Source organism: Mugil cephalus, chromosome 1, assembly GCF_022458985.1.
Source record: "Mugil cephalus isolate CIBA_MC_2020 chromosome 1, CIBA_Mcephalus_1.1, whole genome shotgun sequence".
Classification (NCBI taxonomy): domain Eukaryota; kingdom Metazoa; phylum Chordata; class Actinopteri; order Mugiliformes; family Mugilidae; genus Mugil; species Mugil cephalus.
In genome coordinates, this window is record NC_061770.1 from 34,047,384 (window position 1) to 34,069,714 (window position 22,331).

General features: G+C 42.9%; 1 protein-coding gene across 33 annotated transcripts in view; it reads right to left on the minus strand.

Moving 5' to 3' along the window:
* The window catches only part of ank2b (ankyrin 2b, neuronal), a 162,230-nt gene that overhangs the window by 7,373 nt on the left and 132,526 nt on the right, over positions 1-22,331 (minus strand). For 21 of the 33 annotated variants that reach the window (XM_047601090.1, XM_047601080.1, XM_047601142.1 and 18 more), the window contains 13 exons: positions 21,943-22,147; positions 21,746-21,842; positions 21,402-21,630; positions 20,814-20,939; positions 20,591-20,713; positions 20,043-20,075; positions 19,792-19,813; positions 12,950-17,578; positions 12,349-12,426; positions 12,095-12,226; positions 11,847-11,996; positions 11,524-11,749; positions 10,895-10,955 (listed from right to left, as the gene is read on the minus strand). In XM_047601090.1, the coding sequence (XP_047457046.1) occupies positions 10,895-10,955; positions 11,524-11,749; positions 11,847-11,996; positions 12,095-12,226; positions 12,349-12,426; positions 12,950-17,578; positions 19,792-19,813; positions 20,043-20,075; positions 20,591-20,713; positions 20,814-20,939; positions 21,402-21,630; positions 21,746-21,842; positions 21,943-22,147 (6,111 nt within the window). Of the gene's footprint in view, positions 1-424; positions 10,875-10,894; positions 10,956-11,523; positions 11,750-11,846; positions 11,997-12,094; positions 12,227-12,348; positions 12,427-12,949; positions 17,579-19,410; positions 19,450-19,791; positions 19,814-20,042; positions 20,076-20,590; positions 20,714-20,813; positions 20,940-21,401; positions 21,631-21,745; positions 21,843-21,942; positions 22,148-22,331 lie in introns of those variants that run through there. The other 12 variants (XM_047601181.1, XM_047601152.1, XM_047601199.1 and 9 more) reach the window with 12 other exon arrangements.

Genomic DNA, 22,331 nt, shown 5'->3' on the forward strand with positions numbered 1-22,331 from the left:
TGTAAGTGAAATGTCAACATGATCTGAGTGAGTTATCTATAAATCAATCATCAGAGAAGTTGGTGTGCACATTGCATTGGGTTAGCATTGTTGTGCAGTTAAGGGTATTTTTTTTTCCCTCTAACGTATACTTTGTTAAGTTCAAACTGTTTACAATTTGTGTAGCCAAAACGTGCAACTATAAATGCATCCTAGATTCAGATGTTCAATCACACCTGAACAGGACTGATTAGTAATATTTTAAAGAGTGTTCTAACTTTCCTGATAGTTCCCAGACACATTCCAGCGCTCCAGTTTGTAATTAGTTCATCAAGACATGTCCTTTTGTTCCACACAGAGTTGCGTGTTACTTGTTCAAGCAGCGTGTTACTAGTTTGTCCAAACCAAGCAAGTCTTTGCTGGATTGTCATGCTCTCAGTCTTACCCGTTGAGAGGCTGTCTTGGTCTTCTCTTCCTTTCTTTTAACATCTTTAACCGGTGACAAGTCTTCTCCGAAGCTTTCCTCACAGACAGTGGTTTGTACAGTTGAGAAACGTCCAGCCTCTAATCCATGCTCTATCCACTCTTCATATGAAGAAATATCTGATTGCGATTCTCTCGTGAGTTGCCAGCCAGGACTAAACTGTTCCTCATCAGACTTCCTCTCACAAGACTCATTGCGCCGTAAGGACAATTCCACATGACTCAAATGTTCTGAGGTAGAGACTAAACTCTCACTACACTCACAGCTAAAGCATAATTCTTCATCTGATTCAATACTTTCGGGGCTCATCGGTCTCGGGCTATCATCAATCCAACAATCAATAGGCAACGCTACAAACTTAGAGTCGGATGACAAAGAGTCTGGTGAAGATGATCTATCATTGGCGGTATCATCCATAAAATATGAGGACAATATTCTCATAAACACAGGTACTGGTGAGTCAGGCAATAGTCGTCTGAACTCATTGACAGATGATATGGATTCAGGTGAGGATGGTCTGTTAGTATCATCCACTCTCGATGACGTAACCACAAGCTCCCACTCTGAGTCTGACCCCAGCGACTCAGGGGATGATGACCCATTTGTAGTGAAGAATTCCTCCAGCGGTATTGAAAACTGAGGGATGGGAGAGTCTGGAGACAGTGACCGGTTCTCATTGAACTCAGGCATTGATTCTGGAGTTGATGCTCTTCTGTCAACCATGTACATGGCAGATTCAAATGACATAGGTCTGTATTCAGGCAACGACTCACATGAAACTCGTCTGTCTCTCTCAGGTGAAGATGATATTGATCTCAAGAACTCTACGATTTCTGGCAACTTCACCGTAAACATTGGTATAGGGGAATCTGGTGAGAGTGATCTAAACTCATTGACAGATTTTACAGATTCTGGTGATGATGCTCTTGTTTCTACGAACATGACTGAATTAGGGGACATGGGTCTGTAGTCTATCGAAGACTCTGATGAATAGCAGAGATCATCAGACTCTGTGTCAGATACAGATATCAGAGTACCAGCCTCAGATTCAGTTTGAGCATCATGCCTAGGACATTCAAATGTGTACTTTGTCTGTCTGTACGCAACTGCACCTGACGTGTTTTCAATCATAGGTGGAAGTGACTCTGAAATAGCTATGTCAGATTTGACATGTGCATTTGAAGTGCAAACTAAACCAAAGCCAGTCACATTTGTGTCGGTTGTAGTCAACTGATGTGTCACTTCTACTTCTAAATGTGGCTGTTCCGCAGTAGCACCTTGATCATTTTTATCCTCTACTTGGTGAACCTGTACATCCCCTGGTATGCTCCTCTCATATTCTACTTTGCTGCCAAGAAACTGCATGAAACCAGTTTTGCTGTTGAAGGTTTCTCCGGCATATTGAGGATCGCGTATTTGAGAAATCAGTTTCCACATCTCAGCATCGTATGTGAGACTGTACTCAGCTACCATGATGGCTGAATCGTCAGATGGGGAAGTCAATGTCAATATTTTGTCCACATCTGGTTCAATAGATTCTGGTGAGGATGCTCTCTCTTCTGCACAAAATGAAGCTGAAGTTTGTGATAAATCATCAGTATCTGAAAACTCAACTGGCGACATGTTTCTTACATTTATGACATTTTCCACAAATGTCCCTGTAAAATCTGGTATTGGGGATTCAGAGGACAGGTTCTTACATTCATCATACAAGCTCTCTGACTGAGGTGACTGTGTTCTCTCATCACTGACTCTCATGTCAAATTGAGCAGAATATGTCAAATCACACTCTGTATCTGATAATATTGATTGAGGGGATGAACTCCCACTATGAATTTCTGCTGTTGCAGTGTCAGGAACATTTTGTGTAAAACAAGGAAGAGGTGACTCTGGAGACAACCTTGCGTGTTCATCAAGCGATTTAGTAGATTCTGGTGATACTGAACCAATGTTTCTAAGTGCCATCAATGCTGAGGGTGACATGGGTTTGTATTCAGGAATAGACTCAACTGAGAGTGATCTCTCTTGTATTTCAGATTCTGCTGATTCAGGAGAATCTGGTCTATCCTCAACACCAAAACACAAGGACATCAAAACCCCACTCAAAGCAAACTCAACATCTGATTCAATGGACTCAGGTGAGGATGACCGATACCCTTCATTTATAATAACACGTTCAGGCACTGCTGGTCTGTACTCGGGTATAGGCGAGTCTGGTGACAGACCTTGGTATTCATCACCAGATCCTCCTGACTCAGGTGATGAGGCTCTGTTGTTATAAATGAGTGATCCTAAGCCTATAACAATGTATTCAACATCTGAACATGTTGACTCTGGAGATGTTGACCTATGTCCAAAACTAGTTTCAGGTATTTCAAACAGCGGCTGCACAAAGTAAGGTATGGGTGAATCTGGTGACAATCTGACTGATGTTAGGGATTCAGGAGAAGAAGGTCGGCTTTCCAACAATGTTGGGAAAGGATGGTCCGTTTCCAAATCTGAACACAAAGACTCAGGTGATGTGGATCTTAAGTTTATGTGAGATATAATGCAATCATGTCTTGTAAACTGAGGAATAGGTGAGTCTGGAGAAAGAGGTCTAAACTTACCACCGGACGCAACTGAACCAGGAGATGCTGGTCTTACCTCAAAAAGCCATGGCATACACAAATCTGTTTCTAAATCATTATCTGAATAGGCTGATTCTGGTGATGTGGATCTGTACCTTACTCCTACAGTAGTAGATGCAATCATAGTGTACTGAGGTATTGGAGAGTCACAAGACAAACGTTTAAGATCAGAGTCAGATGCCCCTGATTGGGGAGATTCTGCTCTGTCCTCAAATTCAAACATCTCTGAAATCAAAGGAGCATATTCTGTTTCTGAAACTTCTGATTCAGGTGTGAATGGCCTGTCCGCATTAAAATCAAGATATATCTCCGATAAAGCCTGTCTGAAGTCAGGTACAGGTGAGTCAAGAGAAAGTCTTCTGTGTCCACATTGAGATTTTAAGGATTCAGGAGATGATGGGCGGCCCTCTGCATCCACTGGCCAAAGTGATTCAAATTCCAAATCTGATAGCAGTGATTCAGACGAAGACGACCTTGAGTTCACAAGTGATATGGAGGACTTGTATAGCGCCTGTGAAAATTGAGGAATAGGTGAGTCTGGGGAAAGACATCTAGACTCATCATTGGATGCAACTGAACCAGGGGATGCTGGTCTTTCCTTGAAAAGCAAGGGGATACACAAATCTGTTTCTAAATCATCATCTGAATAAGCTGATTCTGGTGATGTGGATCTGTACCTTACTCCTACAGTAGTAGTAGATGTAATCATAGTGTACTGAGGTATTGGAGAGTCACAAGACAAACATCTAAGATCAGAGTCAGATGCCCCTGATTGGGGTGATTCTGCTCTGTACTCAAATTCAAACATCTCTGAAATCAAAGGAACATATTCTATTTCTGAAACTTCTGATTCAGGCGTGAATGGCCTGTCCACATTAAAATCAGGATATATCTCTGATAAAGCCTGTCTGAAGTCAGGTACAGGTGAGTCAAGAGAAAGTCTTCTGTGTCCACATTGAGATTTTAAGGATTCAGGAGATGAAGGGCGGCCCTCTGCAACCATTGGCCAAAGTGATTCAAATTCCAAATCCGACAGCAGTGATTCAGACGAAGACGACCTTGAGTTCACAAGTGATAAGGAGGACTTGTATAGTGCCTGTGTAAACTGAGGAATAGGTGAGTCTGGGGAAAGACATCTAGACTCATCATTGGATGCAACTGAACCAGGGGATGCTGGTCTTTCCTCGAAAAGCAAGGGGATACACATATTTGTTTCTAAATCATTATCTGAATAGGCTGATTCTGGTGATGTGGATCTGTACCTTACTCCTACAGTAGTAGTAGATGCAATCACAGTGTACTGAGGTATTGGAGAGTCACAAGACAAATATCTAAGATCAGAGTCAGACGCCCCTGATTGGGGAGATTCTGCTCTGTCCTCAAATTCAAACATCTCTGAAATCAAAGGAGCATATTCTATTTCTGAAACTTCTGATTCAGGTGAAGACGACCTTGAGTTTATATGTGATATGGAGGGCTCATGTAGTGCCTGTGTGAACTGAGGAATTGGTGAGTCTGGTGAAAGAGGTCGACCTTGGGAGGAAGTTGAATCAGGAGATTCATGTCTGTCCTCAACAGTCCAGGGGATATACAAATCAGTCTCCAGATCTTCGTCTGAATATTGTGACCCAGGTGAGGAAGATCTACATCTTAGTGTCAAGGTGCAAGGTTCAGCATGTGTGTACTGGGGTACTGGGGAGTCTGGAGACAGATGTTCATATTCTAACACTGATTGCGGAGAATCGGGTCTGTCTTGGATTTCAAACAGCTGAGAAATCAATGGAACAAATTCTGTATCTGATTCAGATTCAGGTGATGATGACCTGTAGCCACTGGCCTCATAACATGGAACTTGCAAAGCCGTGCTGTACTCAGGTATGGGAGAATCGGGTGAGAGTCTTGTGTATTTACTGGGTGATGCTACAGAGTCTGGAGATGAAGGTCTCTCCTCAAGCAATGCACTCCAACATTTAATTTCCACTTCTAAATCAGAGGAGGCTGACTCTGGTGAAGAGGATCGATCCTCCATGTATGGGTTTACGGACTCCTGTAGCACCTGTCCAAAATCTGGAATAAGAGAGTCGGCTGAAAGAGCTCTGAACTCGTTTAGAGAGCCAGTTGATACAGGAGAGGATGATCTGAAATTTGACAAAGATCCATCTTCAGCTCCTGTTTCTAGTGACTCTGGAGTATCCAGTCGATCTTCAAATTCAAATGGGGAATTAACCAAAGGTGCATATTCAACATCTGATGTACCTGATTCAGGCAATGCTGACCTAAACCGAACAAATGTTGGGAAACGTTCCACTTCTCTTGCTGTGAATTGAGGAACAGGGGAATCCGGTGGCAGGGCCAGGTGTTCATCTGTGGAAGCTATCGAATAAGGTGACTGAGGTCGGTGCTCATCTGATACTACTGCAAGTAAACCATCTTCATATTCAATATCAGAAATACAAACTGACTCTGGTGAGGTAGATCTCCATTCTGCAGTTAAAACATTTGGGAGCATCAGCTGCGTGAATTCGGGTATGGGTGAATCAGGTATCCTGGACTCAATCTCAGAATCGGGTGTGAAAGGTCTCTCGTTCATCTCAATACATGATGTGTCCAAAACCTCTAATTCAATGTCTGACATAGGTGATGATGACCTGCTCCCTGAAACTAATACAGCTGGTTCTATATTCAGGCTAAACTCTGGTAGAGGAGAGTCTGGAGATAGCACCTTAAACTCGTTAGTAGATGTTGTTGAACCAGGACAGGGTGTTCTTATTTCTGTTAACATCAGTGACTGGGGTGACATGGGCCTGTAATCCATCACTGATTCTGGCGAATGTAGCCTCATGTCAATTTTTGATGAGACGGAGTCTGGAGAACCTGGCCTGTCTTGAATCCATGACTCAGCAGGAATGAACCCTGATGAATCTTCAAGATCTGAGGAACTTGATCGAGGTGAGGACGCTCTAGATCCAACACCTACGTTAAAACAGTAATGCAGTTCAGTCCCAAAGTCAGGAACTGGTGAGTCAGCAGAGAGAGACTTATGTTCACACAGAGATTCAGGAGATGAAGCCCTCCACTCCAAAACAAAATCATCACACTGCTCAAGTTCTATATCGGATGCAGGTTCAGAAGATGTTGGACTACGAGGTTCCATTGGATATTCAAGAAGTGAAACTGAAAATTGAGGAATTGGTGAATCTGGAGATAAAGATCTATTCTCATCCATAGAGTTTTCTGTCCCCTGAGAATAAGACCGCAGCATACTCAGTGACTTCAGAGCCTCACTTGAGAGAGGTCTATATCCTGCCACAGCTGAATTTGGCCCAAATGTGTCTTCTGCACCTGAATCAATTGGAACATATTCTGTACTTATCTCTGCAGAAGCGTCTCCTAAGTAATGAGGGTCATAGAGCTGGCGTATCAGTTGGTGTTCTCTAGATGCTGCACCTGCTGCTGACTGACTGTGTTCATGCATGAGTACAACTGATTTAGCTATATATGCTCTCTGGTCTGCGACAGCCTCTGAAGTTGATAGTCCATAATCAATATCTGAAATCACTGATTCTGGTGAGGAAGACCTGTACCCAAAGACAGCTGTAACTGATTCAGGTACTGAAGGTCTGAAATCTGGTACGGGTGAATCAATTGACAATTCATTGTCTCTGTCAACAGATACCACTGAACGGGGTGATGAAGTTCTGCTTTCACTGAAAATTGTCAGCATGAAACTCTCTGATTCTTGATCTGACATTGCTGATTCTGGTGAATATGGCCGCGGGTGTGAACTGTTTACAAAGTCAGTGGAAAATTGGGGAACTGGGGAATCTAGACACAAGTCTTGCAAAGACTCTGGTGAACAAGGCCTTAGAGAACTTAGTGATGTAATTTCATTTGGGGATAGGGGCCTGTGTTCTGAATCAGAAAGAGGCGACACTGGTCTCTCTTCCCCCTCGGGAGTGCATGAATCTCCAATGTCCAACTTCACATCATCCCCTGTCTCCCTCTCTTCCAGAACATACTCAATTCTTGTTCCAGCATACTCAAAAACCCCCGTTTTGCTGTAAAAGGTCTCTCCTACATAGGGAGGATCCTGTATTTGTGAAATGAGCTTCCAAAGTTCAGCATCGTAAACAAGTCTATAGACTGGCACCCTGATTGCCTTGAGAGTTTGACCTCTATGACCTACCACTATCTCTGCAGTGTCAGATACTTGTGCTTCTGGTGAGTCAGGTCTCTGCTCAGAAATACCAATGTCGCCACTTGATTCTGCATATTCAACATCTGAAATAAATGACTCAGGAGATGATGATCTATGAGCAATAATGGAAACTGATTCGGCAAGCCCTGTCTGGAATTCGGGTATTGGTGAATCGCCTCTGCCGTCACCTCCAGAAACTACTGAATCAGGTGATGATGGTCTCATTTCAGAGCACACTGACAGAGACACAGCACCATATTCTATATCTGAGCAAAGGGAAACAGTTGATGAAGATCGTTCCAGAATGGTTACAACAGAAAAATCGGACAAAATGTGTCCAAAATCCTCAACAGGTGACTCAGGTGAAAGTGGCCTGTACATGTTCAAAGATAAAACAGAATCAGGAGATGATCGTCTGATGTCAGAAAGAAGTGGGCTATTTAGATCTGTCTCCATCTCCAGATCTGATAATATTGATTCATTTGAAACTGATCTGTGATAAACTTGAGAGGGTCCAGAGAAAGAGGCAACAAAGTGAGGAACAGGGGAATCTGGTGTTAAAGCACACCGACTATCTACAGATTTGCCTGAGTGAGAGGAATCAGGTCTAAATGAGTCCAGCAGCATCAGTGATTCTGGTGACATGGGTCTATATTCTGATCCAGAATCACCTTCTGATTGCAAAACATTAGATATATCTTCATCTGTCTCATCTGAATTTGCATGATAAGATTCTGTCCTTGTTCCACTAAACTGAAATGTTCCTATTTTACTCATGAAAGTTTCTCCTACATATTGTGGATCGCGGATTTGAGAGATGAGCTTCCAAAGTTCACCGTCATAAGACAAACTGTAGACTGGCACTGAACGATCTGTTTCAGATAAAGATACGTGATGCTGGGGCACAAGGGCTGAAGACTCTTCGCATACTTGCTGACCTTTGGTCACATCTGTGGAAAATGCCAATGATAATTTTGATTCCTCATATGCAGTTTCCATTGGCAAAGTCTGATCAGACGCTTGTGTCTCGTCATTTGTATTAACTCCACAGTCAATTGATTCTGTTTGATATTTTGTAACATCCTGTGCAGGTTCATCAGTCCCAGTTATTTTCTTAGATTTTTTCTTTCTAACAGACTTAGTTTTCTCTCTTACAGGATTGTCCACGTCCTCCTTTGATTTCCCTGCATTTGGGAATCCATGAGCTAATTTCTCTGTAATTTCATCACCTGACGATACCTCAGCTGTTGGTGTTGATGTGACAACATGTTGTGGATTAGGTACTAATGACAGTATCTCATCATGTTTCATAGTATATTCTCTGATAGATTTTGATGACATACTGGTCAATTCTTTTTCTTCTGTTTTAGACTTCTCTATGTCAATACTTTCATGTGTTGTTTCAAATTTTTCAAGCGCTTCTTCAACAATAGCTGTAGTTTGTGTCTGTTCAACTGTCGCTGGTCTATAGTCGAGCACTGATTCTGGAGATGGTGGACTTTCCTCAATATCAGACAGAGAAATAATTACCCAGTCATCATCACACTCTGGTACTAATTCCATCAGTGTTGGTGCTTTGTCCTTTGTTGTATCAAGTGATATTATTGTATGATCAGCAAAGCTGGAATCACAAACTGTCTGTGCAAATTCAGCAGATTCAATTGCATCTGCAGACGCCACTGAAGCAGGTGATGAAGCTCTGTCTTCGTGGCTGAGCAATACCAGAGACATAGTGCCATATTCTACATTTGAGCATACTGACTCCGGCGAACTGGATCTCTCTCCTACTGTTACAGCAGATGAGTCAGGCCAGTTGTGCGCAAATTCAGGTATAGGTGAATCAGGTGACAGTGGTTTATATTCATCTACAGATGCGACAGATTGTGGCGATGAGGGTCGATCTTCAAGAGGCCCTGATATAAGTGCCATTGTTAAATCTGTATCTGATGACAATGACTCAGGTGAAAATGATTTAAATTCATTAGCTGTAAAAGGTTCATCAGCAGGATGCTGAAATTCTGGCCAACAACGTGCAGTCGTGGATCCTATGGATTCGGGAGATGATGTCCTCAACTCATGTAAATCTGTAAAGTCATGGTCTGAAGATGTAAAAAGCCAGTGCACGTTTTCTAATATGACCGACTCGGGGGACAAGGCTCTGTTTTCTATGTCAAAAGTTAAAGACTGAGGTGAGATGGATCCCTCACCACTATTATCACTACACTGGGATAAGGGTCTTCCAAATGGCATTTTATTTGATATCATTGGTGTTAATGGCCTTTCCTCTGCTTCTGATGATAACAGCAGAGGAGTGACCTTCAGTGCAGTTACTAATGCCTGTCCAGCATCATCAGGTTCCCATGGTAAAACAGTGGGTGGGAGGGGGGACAAAGGCCTAAACTGCGGCACAGGAGAATCAGGCGCAAGGAAAGTCAGCTCATTCATTGACCGCACTGATTCAGGTGACGAGGCCCTACTGTCTGTCAGTAATACTGCTGTGTCGGCGGCAAATTCAGGTGAAGATGATCTATCATGAGATGAGCTTTGGACCCAAATGATTTCAGGTATTGATTCATTTGAACACGCTACATGTCCAGGTGCTTCACATTCAGTACTAGATTCTACAGAAACCACATTCTCATCTTCAGGCGCATTCAGTCTGAACAACAGCGTCTTACTTTCATTGTACTCTGCATGTACAGTCAACATAGCATCATCTACAGAATAAACATCTACTTTTTCAAAGGTTGAGACATGTGAATCCTGAATTAATGAACCTGAAGCCCGTTTTGTCTTTTGAACCACTGAACTCTGAATTTCATATACCTGAGTGGTTGTATTTTGAGTTTGATCTGTACCGAGAATTGATTTGAAATCAAGATCACCTGAAACTGAAGTCTGGTAAACATCAGTCTCAAGTGTAGAGATCAACACATCTTCATTAGCCTTCATGTCTCCAACTCCCTGACCCTCAACTTTCTTGTCTCCATGAATTTCATCATCAGTGGACTTGGACAGAGGCAATACAGACACATTCTCACTATCTGAATCCATGAGCTCAACATCATATCCATACAGGACTTTGTAGAGTCGACGTGATACTTCATCCGTGTGTCTTGTGGCTGTATGTTTGAGTGTTGTCACACTGACAGGACCGGAGGGGGGCTCAGAAACAATATGTTCACCAGTAAGTTGTTGTGAAAAGCTTGTTTTTCCCTCATTGGGTTCTGTAAACTCCATAGATAGTTCCTTGAAATCTTTCTCAGCTTGTTCACACTCAGTCAAGCTATCTCCAAAATCAGTCATAGACAATGGTCGACTTTCGCATACACCTGTTCGAGAGCGATTGGACTCTTCTCTCCAAGACAATGGGGATAAATAATGAGGGCTGCTTCCGGAATGGGTGGTTTGTAGACACTCTAAGCTCCACTCCTCTCCCCCCTCTGCCCCTTCACATTCAGCAGCCCCCTCGTCATCACATGGTTCACAGGCAGAGGGGTGGGTAGGTGGGGTAAGCTTCGGTCCACCTTTATACACAGGGTCTATCACATGGGATCTGAGATTGTAGGGGGAGGTGCGGTACAGCGTGAAGAAAGGACTTACTTGTTTAAAACTGCCCGTGTGTACCGAGTCTGTCACTTCCTCATATATTCTTTGCGACGGGCTGAAAGAAATAACATTTTGATATTCAGTCAAAAGTTAACCAAATGAGTCAATGTGATTTTCAAATTTGTAAAGGAAAAATAAAGTTCTCTGAAGAAACCCCAGAAATACTCCTTTGTTCTCTTTTTTACTCATTTTCTTCTTGGATATTTGCTTGTGTTTTAAGCAAGTGACAGGGTTAAATCCCCATTACCATTACCTACAAAGGTAATGTAGGTGAGGTTTAAGGGTGGTTTTAAGTCCTGACCTACCCCAAGCTTTACACCTTTGCAAACAGTTTTATTATTACTCATAATTTTGCAGGAAAGTTGGATGCAATCTAATAAACTGCTTAGTAACATAACCATAAGCTTAAATTGTAGATAGTATGTGATATAGGCCTGTGGGTAATGTGTATTCACATTGCAAACAAACCACTATGAGGGGTGATTGCAAGTGAGTTCTGTTTTGTGGGAAATAGTACCATTGCTTGGTTCACACCCTAACAAAAAAAAAAACACCCAACATGGCGTACACTCAGTTTCGGAACATCCATCTTGCACCCTAATTAAAAATCTGGGATAACTTACTGTGTTGTTTCCATCTCCCTCTGCAGTTTCTCTTTCTGGGCATTCCTGAGAAGGCCTGTTGCTGTTGAGTCCATCCCTATCGGCTCGTGAAGCGATGACAAACTGGACGACAAATCCTCTGCAGATACCATGGGTACCTCTTGTCCTGAGCCTGGGCTCCTACGTGCAGCCTCTGAGCGTCTTCCTGGCCTAGGGCTGTCAAAGTCCTCATGAAGGGCAGAGAAACCTGACCGGGCACATGGGGCAGGACAGGTTATTACACATGACTAAATATAATATAAACAGTCAAATTGTCTGCTTTAAGTTAACACTGGCGTAAGCACCTTCACTATGGTCCAGTGCTATGGTCCGCTCAATTTCTGCATAGGTGTGTGATGATGTCTCCTCTTCAATGCACTTCATTATCTTGGTTTCAATAATGTGAACAATGTCCATTCGGTTGATCTTGGTCAGCCTCTTAATAAGGGTTGCTTCTGTTGAAATAAGAAATCAAAAGTTTAACTTTAGACAACTTCTATTTTGAACTTTTCTGACAAATTAGTACTATGTACTGTTGGTACGTATCACTGACCTGTGGCATGCTTTCCCTCCCTCTCTGCCCAAAGGTTCAGAAGAGCATGGCTTTGGTCTTGCAGTGAGTTGGGGTTTTCAATTCTTATTAGGTTGATCCTCTCCTCACTGAAGTCCAGTTCCCGTGCTAACTCTGTGGGCATAAAGAAGATGTAGTACTGCAGACACATTTAGAAATGTCTGGTGTCTCTTGAGAGCCTGCCAAATATTAGTACAGTTTGATAGCTTGATGGCTTGACATTACGTGTGACTCACCCGTCCAGCTGAAGCCCAGGTGGTCGGCTATAATGGCCAACCGTTGCTCTTTTTTCTCTGCTTCATCCTGTGGATCTACTGCAAATACCACCAGACAGCCGTGAGCGGTCCGCGCCGCAATTTATACCAAATTAAATCACAGTCACAAATGTTTTCAGGAAATAGTCTTCACTGGCTTTCTTGTTATCGTACTATTGAACATTTTGATAATATTATTTAGAATTAGTTACCAATTTGTAACCTATAACATGGTACAACACGTCTATGAAGTAGTTGTGATACGTACTAACTCAAGAACATTTCAGCTCAATGATTTTACATGTGATTCTTTAGACAATTGTTTACATATTCATCTTAAAAGAATTTAAAGTTGTTTTCAGAAGTTCCATAAAGCCTTTAAGTCAATCTTGAGATCTTTAGCACACATAGAAGGAAAGAGAGACGTCATTACAAACACAAACACAACTCAAGCAACACAGCAACAAGGGCTTTTCAACTACAACGGGACATAACTACAAGAGACAGAGAGGCAGCACCGTCACAGCTAGTGTACTAATGAGGCACAAGAGATAGAGAATAGCCCCTTAAACTGGGGGGATACCTTGACTTTGGACTTTATCATCTGGGATTCGCTGCATCTGTGTCTCAACAGGGTCGTCCCACAACGGTCTAATGGGAAAGACGTCTCCTGAGGGACGGAACTGCATCTCTGGGAAAGATTCTCTTTCTATGACTGATGGATCAATGATACTGCTCTCATCATCTGAGATGGCAGCTGCAGCCTCTTGCTCTTTTTCTGTCTCTGCCTCCGCCAACCTTGCCACAAGTTTTGCTGCTTCATCACTTATCTCTTCAAAGAATTCAAGGGACTGTTTGAGCGGCTCATTTTTCTCTTTAGTGGGCGTTGTTGAATGAGAAGACTGACCACTTTTGCCCCGGACTGGCAATCTGGACTGGAAGGCTTTAGATTTTGCTGACTCAGCACTCAAGGGACGACCCTGTTCTTTTTTAGCTGGTGACCTGGTAGATTCCCCCTCACAGAAGCTCTTGGCTTTGGAAGATGGTGTCTTGGTTTTGAAATCCACAGAGGGACCTGCGTCTGTCTCAGATTTTCTCCTTAAATCCTTTTTTACGGGGACCTTAAGCTTTTTGTCTTGGGTTGAGTCGGGACGTTTGACAGTGGAATCTGGCTTGACAGCGCTAGCCTTGACGGGAATTCTAGATTTAGATTCAGAAGTGAAGGAGGACTCTTTTTTAAGAGTGGTTGAAGAGGAAGTTGCATGAGATGGAGAAGGAACTGTAGATTTACCCCGACCTTGAGGTGTAGACTTAGCTGCTTTGACTGGAGTCTTTTTAACACTATTTGGCGCCGTTTGTTTGGGCTTGCCTGGTGCTTTGGGGGCTTCTAGCACAGACTGTGGCTCCTCTGGGGAGGAATCAGAGGACTCCTGTCCCTGCTCTGAGTAAACCGATCTAGTCACAGTAGTTTCTGCTGTCTGTACATTTGTTATCATTTGGTCAGAGGAACTTGTGTCTACATCTAAGGATTCTTCATTTTTGTCTGTTTTAGTTTCTGAAAGCTCAGGGGATGTTTGGTCTTTTTTTGTAGGTTTAGCTGAAGCTGAAATACCCATTTTAGGGATTTTAGATTTTGAGGCGTCAGCTTTAGAACTTGGCTGATCACCTTCAGGGGGTGACTGAATCTGAGAATCAGGTGTCTCTTTTGATTTCTCATCCTCTTCAGTCTTAACCTCTAGTGTTAGATTGAGGCCAACATCAGATTCTGCTACTGATTCCCTACCTTCTTCCCTGGCTTCCTCTAAAACAGGTTCCTCTAAAGGCTGTTCACCTATCTGGAAAAAAGCAAAACCACCCCCTTCTTCCTCATAGCTTCTTTTAGTCATGTCAATTGCACCACTTCGGGTCATCTCAAAGAGCTTCCCTTCTTGGAATAGGAAAGGGTTGGGTTCACTGGTAGGAGTGCTATCTTCTGTTGGTGTTCTACCAGGTGTGGTGTCTGGAGTTGCTTGCAGAGGCTGACGGTCGACCACTAGATTCAGTATCTTCTGTTCCTCCTCTTTCACACGAGCTGCAAAAGTGGCATCATCCTCTCGCATGGCAGACCACGGGTCTGGGTCCGCTCTTGCAGTGACACCTTTTGACTCAGTTCTGGGAGGTTCCAGTCCCTCATCATCTTCTTCTGTATCATCATAGATACAGACCTCTGGTTTGAACGTGTCCCTTGTTTGACCTGTGGTGGCTGGGGCACAGAGGCCAGCCTCTGGTGCTACTGCATGTTGATCTCCCTTTACTTCATCTGTTACGTTGCCACTTGTTTTTAGCATGCCAGCCTGTAGCCTGCTGACATCTAACTCCTGAACACTCTTCTTGTCTCCTTCATTTTCCTTTGACTTCCTTAAGCTTTCCTCCTTTTGCTCATCGGTCCTGTTTTCAGTGTATGATGCCGATGCCTTTTTGGCACTACTGTCTTTATCAGTTTTTGCAGAGGAAACGAGTGTTTCTTCCTGTGCAGTTTTCAGTTTGGAATTTGATTGATGCTGGTCTGAGACAGAGTGAGGTCCCTCTGAAGTAACACTGGCTGCTGTTGTGTCCTTGACCTCTTTGCTGTTGGGTCCATCATGCAAACCTGCTGAAAAAGGAGAGGGAGGTTGTACTTTAATATGGGGATCAACAAAAAGAGCTAACTTTGAATCCTCTGTGGGTCTACTGAACCCACATTCACTCTGCGCAAGGTTCTCACTTGTGGGCTCTAATGTGTCACAGCTGCCATCCCCTATTTTTCCATCTGCTGAGGGAAACAAATCTTTTCTAGACTTCTTTTTGTCTTTTTCATCTTGTTCCATTTCATCAAAGGTTTTTATTTTGGCTGCCATCTTAAACATCTCATCCTCTGGAGTGATTTTTCTTTTAGCTTCATAGCTGTCTGCTGTCTCCTCTTCTTCTGGATCTTCAGGGATGACAGCCGGTTTGGACGGAACTGAGAGGAATGCATGGTCAGGGGGTTTGGGGTTTACCTCATAACTTACCTCTTCAGAACTAGGAGTATCAGGGGAGAGGGGACTCTTACCGGAGCTTGTCATCTGAGATGTCTGCTCGCAACTGTCATCATCAGCACTAGTCTCATGGTCTCGAAGCAGCCTACCGCGCAAAGGATCTTGGGGGAATTCTGCAGGTTTGGATGGCTCTGGATGGCTAGAGGATTTACTAGGTGGACCTAGTGTTGATTTGAGGAATGGGTGGCTTTTTTGCTCTACGGGGCTGCTCTCTAAGGAGTCATGCGGGGGTGATTCCTTGGTTGGGCTGGGTTCGATGGAGTCTGGGGACTTATGGGAGGAATTTTCTTCCATGAGAGGGCTACCCTCTAAAGAGTCTCTGTGGCTTATTGTCAAGGAGTCGTCACCTAATGGACTGAGAGCATCTGAGTCTTGTTTTAAAGGCAGATCTAAGCTTTTCTGATGCTGAGAGGAAGATATTAAGGCTGGAGAACCAACTAAAGACAATGCTAGCTGACAATCAGGGCTCTCGTCATCACTAAGAAAACTTTCTATTGTCTCTGAAATTGTCTTTGAAAGCTTCTGAGGTTTAGATGGCTTAGACTCACTCCTCCTAACAGATATAGACTCACTTGTAGTCTGGTCATCAGCAGCTTCGCTGGAGGAGACAGGGAGGGTCAACTCTGTAGACAGTTGGTCACCAGTGGTCCCTACAGCAGAGTCTCCAGACTTCTCTTTGTCTTTACTTTCTTTTTTGACTGTTGTAGAAGTTGGTTCCAAAGCTGTAGAGCTCTGTTGTCCAGTTTTTGGAGAAAGAGACAGACTTTCAGGGCTTGTGCCTGGAGTGGCTAGACCCTCATGTTTGTAACTGTCCTCAGAGCTCAAATGAGGGGTTCCATCTCCCGAACTGGCACTTAGTGAGTCTGCCACACCTTCATGTTTTAAGCTGTCAGAGCTATCATCAAGGCCACCATTTCCAAAGTCTACAGTTTCAGTTAGCTCCGACTGGGCAGCAACCACTGGCTTGGTTTCTTTTATTTTGTCTTGGGGAGTGGTCTGTTTCTTGCGAGGTTTGGCATCCAAGGATACCTCTCGCTCTTGAGAGACATGTGAGGTTATTGCTTTGGTCGTGGACTTTGATTGGATGGTTTCAGATTTTGTGGTTTTCTCCGATTTTGTAGTAGAGGATGTTTTGAACTCAAATAGCCCAGACTTTCTCTTTGAGGGGTCCTGCCCTGTTTGGAACGCTTGCATCAGCTCTTTAACTGACATAGTCTCCTCAAGTTTTTCAGATTCAGCTCTAGGTGATTTAGGGGGGCCCTGTTTTGTTTTAGGGCTTTCTTTGGCTTTTGCAGAGGGTTTGCTCATAACAGGCAAATGAGAAGGCTTGCTTCCAGTGACCTTTTTGCTCTTTTGCTCTGCCTCCACTTTCTGTTGTAAGGCTTTGACTTTGTCTTTGATTGACCCAATGGGTGTTTCTTCAATCACAGGGGATACAGGTGATGCTGGGCCAGGTGGTGCAGGCACATTTAGAAGAGCCCCTGTATCAGTTGATTCCTCAGTCTGCCCCTGTTCTTTCCCCTTTCTTCTGACAGGCTTCTTAACGTCACCAGTGGCGGTTTTGTCATGCACTTTGGTTGGAGTGGTTGGTTTTGCACTTTTACGTAGCACAACATCGGTGAATCTTTCTTGGACAACTGGCTCTTTTTTTCCTTTTACTTTGGAGCTTACTGGCGCATCCAGGAGGTATTCCTTAAGATCACCGCTGTCCTTTATGGCTTTAGGTCTGGGAGCCCCTCTGTTAGATCTACTTTCACGTAAGACAGGCTCTTGAATTTCTAAGGCTGCCATCTTTTTGGCCTCTTCTATCTCACTGTCTGAGACCAGAACCCACTCCTCGGCCAGTCTAGCTGCCTTTGCTGCCTCCTCTGCAGCCTCCCCCTCATATGTCCCACTCCTCAGTATCTCACCGACTTTCTCTAAGTCCTCTTTGACCTTTTCTAAGTCTTTCTCCATTATTTCTAAAGGTTCTCCAGAAACCTCCTCAGTCCCCTTTTCTAGGCCACACCCTCCTAAGGAAGGGGATTTATCTGTCGAGTCTGCAGTCAAGATAGCGGTCATTTTGATCAAATCTTGTTTCATCTCTGACACGTCGGAGAGAAGATCTGGTTCTCGAATCAGCTCTGATTTCAGGACTGATGTCTCCGTCTCTTCATCTTCCATATGGAAGAACAAGTAAGGAGTAAAGAAAATTAAAAATTCAAATGAAAGGAGACAGACATTGGAGAATGTGGTCAGGACAAGATTGGAGCACAATGCAGGGATCATAGGACACAAATTCACAACGGGTTCTACATCAGGGTATCAGAGGAATTGGGCTTATACTTTCATATGTCTCTGGGGAACTGTGGTAAAGCAAATGCTAAATAATACCAATGGGAAAGGATATGAGCAGGAAATAACTTGCTTAACACTCGCGCCCACACTCACAAGACAAAAACTAGAGCAAAACTAAAATATATAAACTACTGTACCATCTAATAAATGCAACCCGGTAACCAAGAAACCAAAACCAACAAGTACAATGGAAAAGAGAAGAAACGATAAGAAAGAAACAGACACCTCAAGATTGCTCAGATGTATGACAAATGGCTTGAAAACAACTGAGAATGCTAAAAGCATTTATCAAAGAAAGCCAGTGATAACTTAAAGAACATGTGATGACTTGCCATGCTTTTAATTCTAACACAAAGCGTATAATTTTTTTTTTATAGAACACTACTAAATTTGTTTTCGGCTGTTGGCTTTGTGTAGCTACACATTTTAAAATACAACTAAAAGGAAAAACATAATACAAATGAACAGTGGAAAGAACTACAAGCAATGGTGCTGTTCAAAACAACAAATGAACTCCCATTAACAAGACAATACACAGAAAAATACACACAAACACACATACACACACATTTATGTACGGCAAGTTATTTCCATGCAAAGAAAAGGAGGAAGAGCAAAGGCAAAAGAAAAGGTCTTGGATAGAAGCGAATGGAAAAAGATAAAGAAAGTGTTCTGATTAATTTTGTTTTCCAAAGAAAAGTGCTCTTAATCAAAAGCTGCTCCAATTCAGCAATGTGGTGAATTATAAGATTCTTTAATTTATCCCATGATATATAGTGGCTATAAGTCTTAGCATTAACCATACTGTACGTGAGTATTTTGATTATTTTGATTATTTTTCCTGAAAACACATGGAATTATCCATACATAGTCTTTACACTATGTTTCAGGTATAACAAATTTAAATATGAATGTTTATGGACTCCTACTTTAATGGGATAAGGAAGGAAGGAGGGGAAGGATTCAGAGTGGGTGAGGAGGTGGACTATATTTTGCTTTACCGCGACACTAAACACTGTAGCTGGTGTAATACTAATGTTATGGCCTCTAACTTCCTGGTGCCGGTTGCTTGTACAATCACCAGCACCCAGTGCCAGGAACTTGGAGCTCAAGCGCACGTGGGATTGACAGTCTATGCTGCTGAAACTGCACCAGACACACCACCACAAGGCTGGAAAAAACATGGCACAAAATGTAGGGCCACAGCAGGGTGAACACGTTATTATGAAGAGAAAGGAAGCTATCCCCCATATCATTTAAAAAGCTTCACTCCTTCCTTCAGTTGTGAATGTCTTCATCAACACAAAGTCTGGCATAATTTCAATGAAAGTTAAATTTGATGTGTATTTCAATCATTTGTACTTGCCTTTACACATTTGTACAGTATATCTCAAAGAATTCAGGCATGAGATTCTGAAGAGGTCTCATTGCGTACCACAAAATGTTCGTTGCCTGTGGAGGTGAAAATGCAGGCACAAGTGGCATCTGGTTGCATCGCACCGGCCACCTTCACATAAGTGTGTTTATTTGAAGCCAATAATGGGCACAAGCACAACCAAATGACACCAACAGAATGTTTCGGAGTTTAGAGGCCATCACATGAATATCAGCACAGTATAATGTGAAGGAGTTTAATTGTATATGTACATACGTCGGTGGCAGTGTTTAACTCTTTCTCCATATGTCCAGTCTCAAATTATAAAGGTGAAAGATATAGGTGTAAAATCAGAAAGAAAAGTGAAAGTGAAAATGAAGTTAAGCCTCAGGAGGAACAGAACATTGACATGGGGAGGTGCAGGTAAAGTCTTTTAGTTTGTGTGACAAAACATGTGAGGACTGAAGGACTTGAGTAAGATGCAAATGGTGTGAATGGTGCGGGTGTGTTAGCCTGGTTATTCCCCTGCATACTGTTAAAATACATAATCAGTACTACAACATCAGTGCTAGTAATATAAGCTTGATTAATAAAGGCATGCAATAATAATTAAAGTAGCAGCAAATATTTTGGTTAAATAGGCAAAAAATGTCTTACATTTCTCTTGTGTTCTGCCGATCTAGAAAAGAAAACAGGGAAAATATATCAGTAAGTGTGGATCAACAGTCCGGGATGACTAAACTAAGGGCTGAGTCAGGAAAAGAACACAAAAGACACAAAGGAAAGCAGAATGACAAATCCCAATGTAATCTACAAAAGGCAAACAAATGACATCTACAGAATGAACTTGTTTGCGGTCAGACAGTGGGCAGGATAGATCGGGGAGCGGGGGCAGCGGCTGCTTTTACCTCATCCTCTTGTTCTTGGTCGGAATCGGACTCCTTTTTGGGAGCAAGAGGCAGCAAGAAGCAGAGAGATGCACAAACAAATAGAGACGACAGCGACATTAGAGGGGGCAAAAAAGACGATGGGAAAATGTATGGTTACCATAGCGACAAAGACAAAAACCAGTCAGTGCAACTCTGGGGAAAGTCAAAGTGTTTATGATGTTTAACATTGCACTAGGAAAAGGTTGTGGATATCTTGACGCTTTGGCACAGTGTTACAAAGTAGTACAAATGACTAGTACAACTTAAAACTTGGTATACAGAGTGAGTAATTTCAGCAGTAAAGAAGAAACACCAGACAGCAAATATTTCAATTTTTATCGTTGGTATAATTTGCTACTTGGTATTTAAGAATATAAAAATCATTTCTAATAACACAGTTACTGACATGTGGAAGATTAGTATGCATATTAGAGGGAAAGAGGAAACAGAATTGCAGCATGGTCCAGTGTACAAGCAAGCAGATATTTAAGTACAGTGCTTATGTCAACTTTGTGTCGCGACCTTACCTTACAGTAAGATGGGAGCGTGATGTTGAGGTTGCATATGGCATTTTGCGTAAGTGACCTGTAATTCCTGGGTTCTTTCATAAACGACAGCCGGCCACATGGCTCCTGAGTGTTGTCTCGGATCTAAAAGAACAGAAAAGAAAGCCAGTCAATTCACCATTAGTGAGCTGGTCATCAGGAAAAAAACAAACTCTAATACTCGTGTGAAATGACCGGCACTCACTTTGATAAAGAGTGCTAGTCTGTTCTCCTTAAAGGCAAAGAAGCTGAAGAGATGATGCTGGCCACTTTTGGTGAGGGGGACAAGGTTTCCGAAGCAGTCTGCATAGATAGGTTTTCCTTCCAGGACCTGAGAAGAGTAACAAGCGGATGGGTACAGAGTCTAAATAGTTTCATAGCATCACCAAATGTCGTTACGAGACTCAAATTCTAATAAGTATTGAGTTGACTACAGCTGACTAGTCCTTATATGTGGTGTTCCACAAGGCTCCCCCCTGGTCCCACTTTTGTTCTTGTATGCAGTCGTGTTAAAAAACAAATCTACTTCATTCTCCAAAACCCATTAACCAACCACTGTGCATTAAAAAGTTTGGATATTCGTCTGCTATATAAGACCCTGACGTAAGAAACTAAGTGTGCCATTTGAGGACTGGAGCCTTCATCCAAATCCTTTCTTTCTCAAGGTGATTCTTTTTAAAAGTGATGTAGGCTACGGGCACACACAATAACTCCATCCTTAGGTAGCCTTTAACAGTGGGCTGCCATCATGGCGTCAGTTTGGTGTGACATTTCCTACTCCACTCATTCTCACCTCTACGTCTCGGCTGCGGGCCACCTCCGTGAAATTTTCCTGCTGTTCCAGAGTTTTGTCAATCTTGTCGTCAGTCATGCAGAAGCAGCGCAGGCGGGCCTCTATGGGGTCGTGTGTCTTGGCAAATATTACAAACTTGGCCATGTAAGGGACACAGATGATCTCTCGGTAGACCTGAGTGGAGAAGTTGACGGACTCCTGGACTTGTCGACAGTCTATGAGCCAGAACCTGGATATGGGAAGGGTAAAAAAAATCAAAAAGAGGAGTTAGGCATTTTATTGCTGCTGCATCTGAGTCACTTAGTGAAAAAAAACATTAAATGTGCCCCAGTTGGCTCTTTTACCTGGCAGAAACATTCGTAGTAAAGGAGACACAGTCATTGATGAATGTTAACGGAGTGGTCCCTGTTATATCCTCCCACTGGGCTGGCGTTGTTCCACCTGCACACATGTTGAAATTGTAAAATTTTAGAAAATAAGCGTGCAGATTAAGAGTAAGGTTTGCACAGATTTCTCTGAGTATTTGTGAGTGTCCTCTAACCGGTGATGCTACAGAGTAGTCGTAAGGTGGGCGTGTCCCCGGCAAAACCGTTGAGGCCTGGGTCAGAGTTGCTCTTGGGTACAGGGATGGTCATGGTGATGGGTTTATGAAACTTTCTTCGGCGGGGCTCCAGGGTGACAATGGGGCTGAAGGTGGCTTTGTTCCCTAGCATCTTCCTCACCACGTCTATATTCACTGGTTGGGCCTGCAAAAGTAGAGCACAACTTTAGTTCAGGGAATTCTTGCTTGAGTTAAGACCAGTTTTTCTAAATGAAGATCAACAGCAGAGGTAGTTTCATACACATTCTGGACACCTGTAGAGTACAATGAGTTTGGTGTGAAACAGCGATGACCATCTAAACCTTCACAAAGATAAATGTTCAAGCACA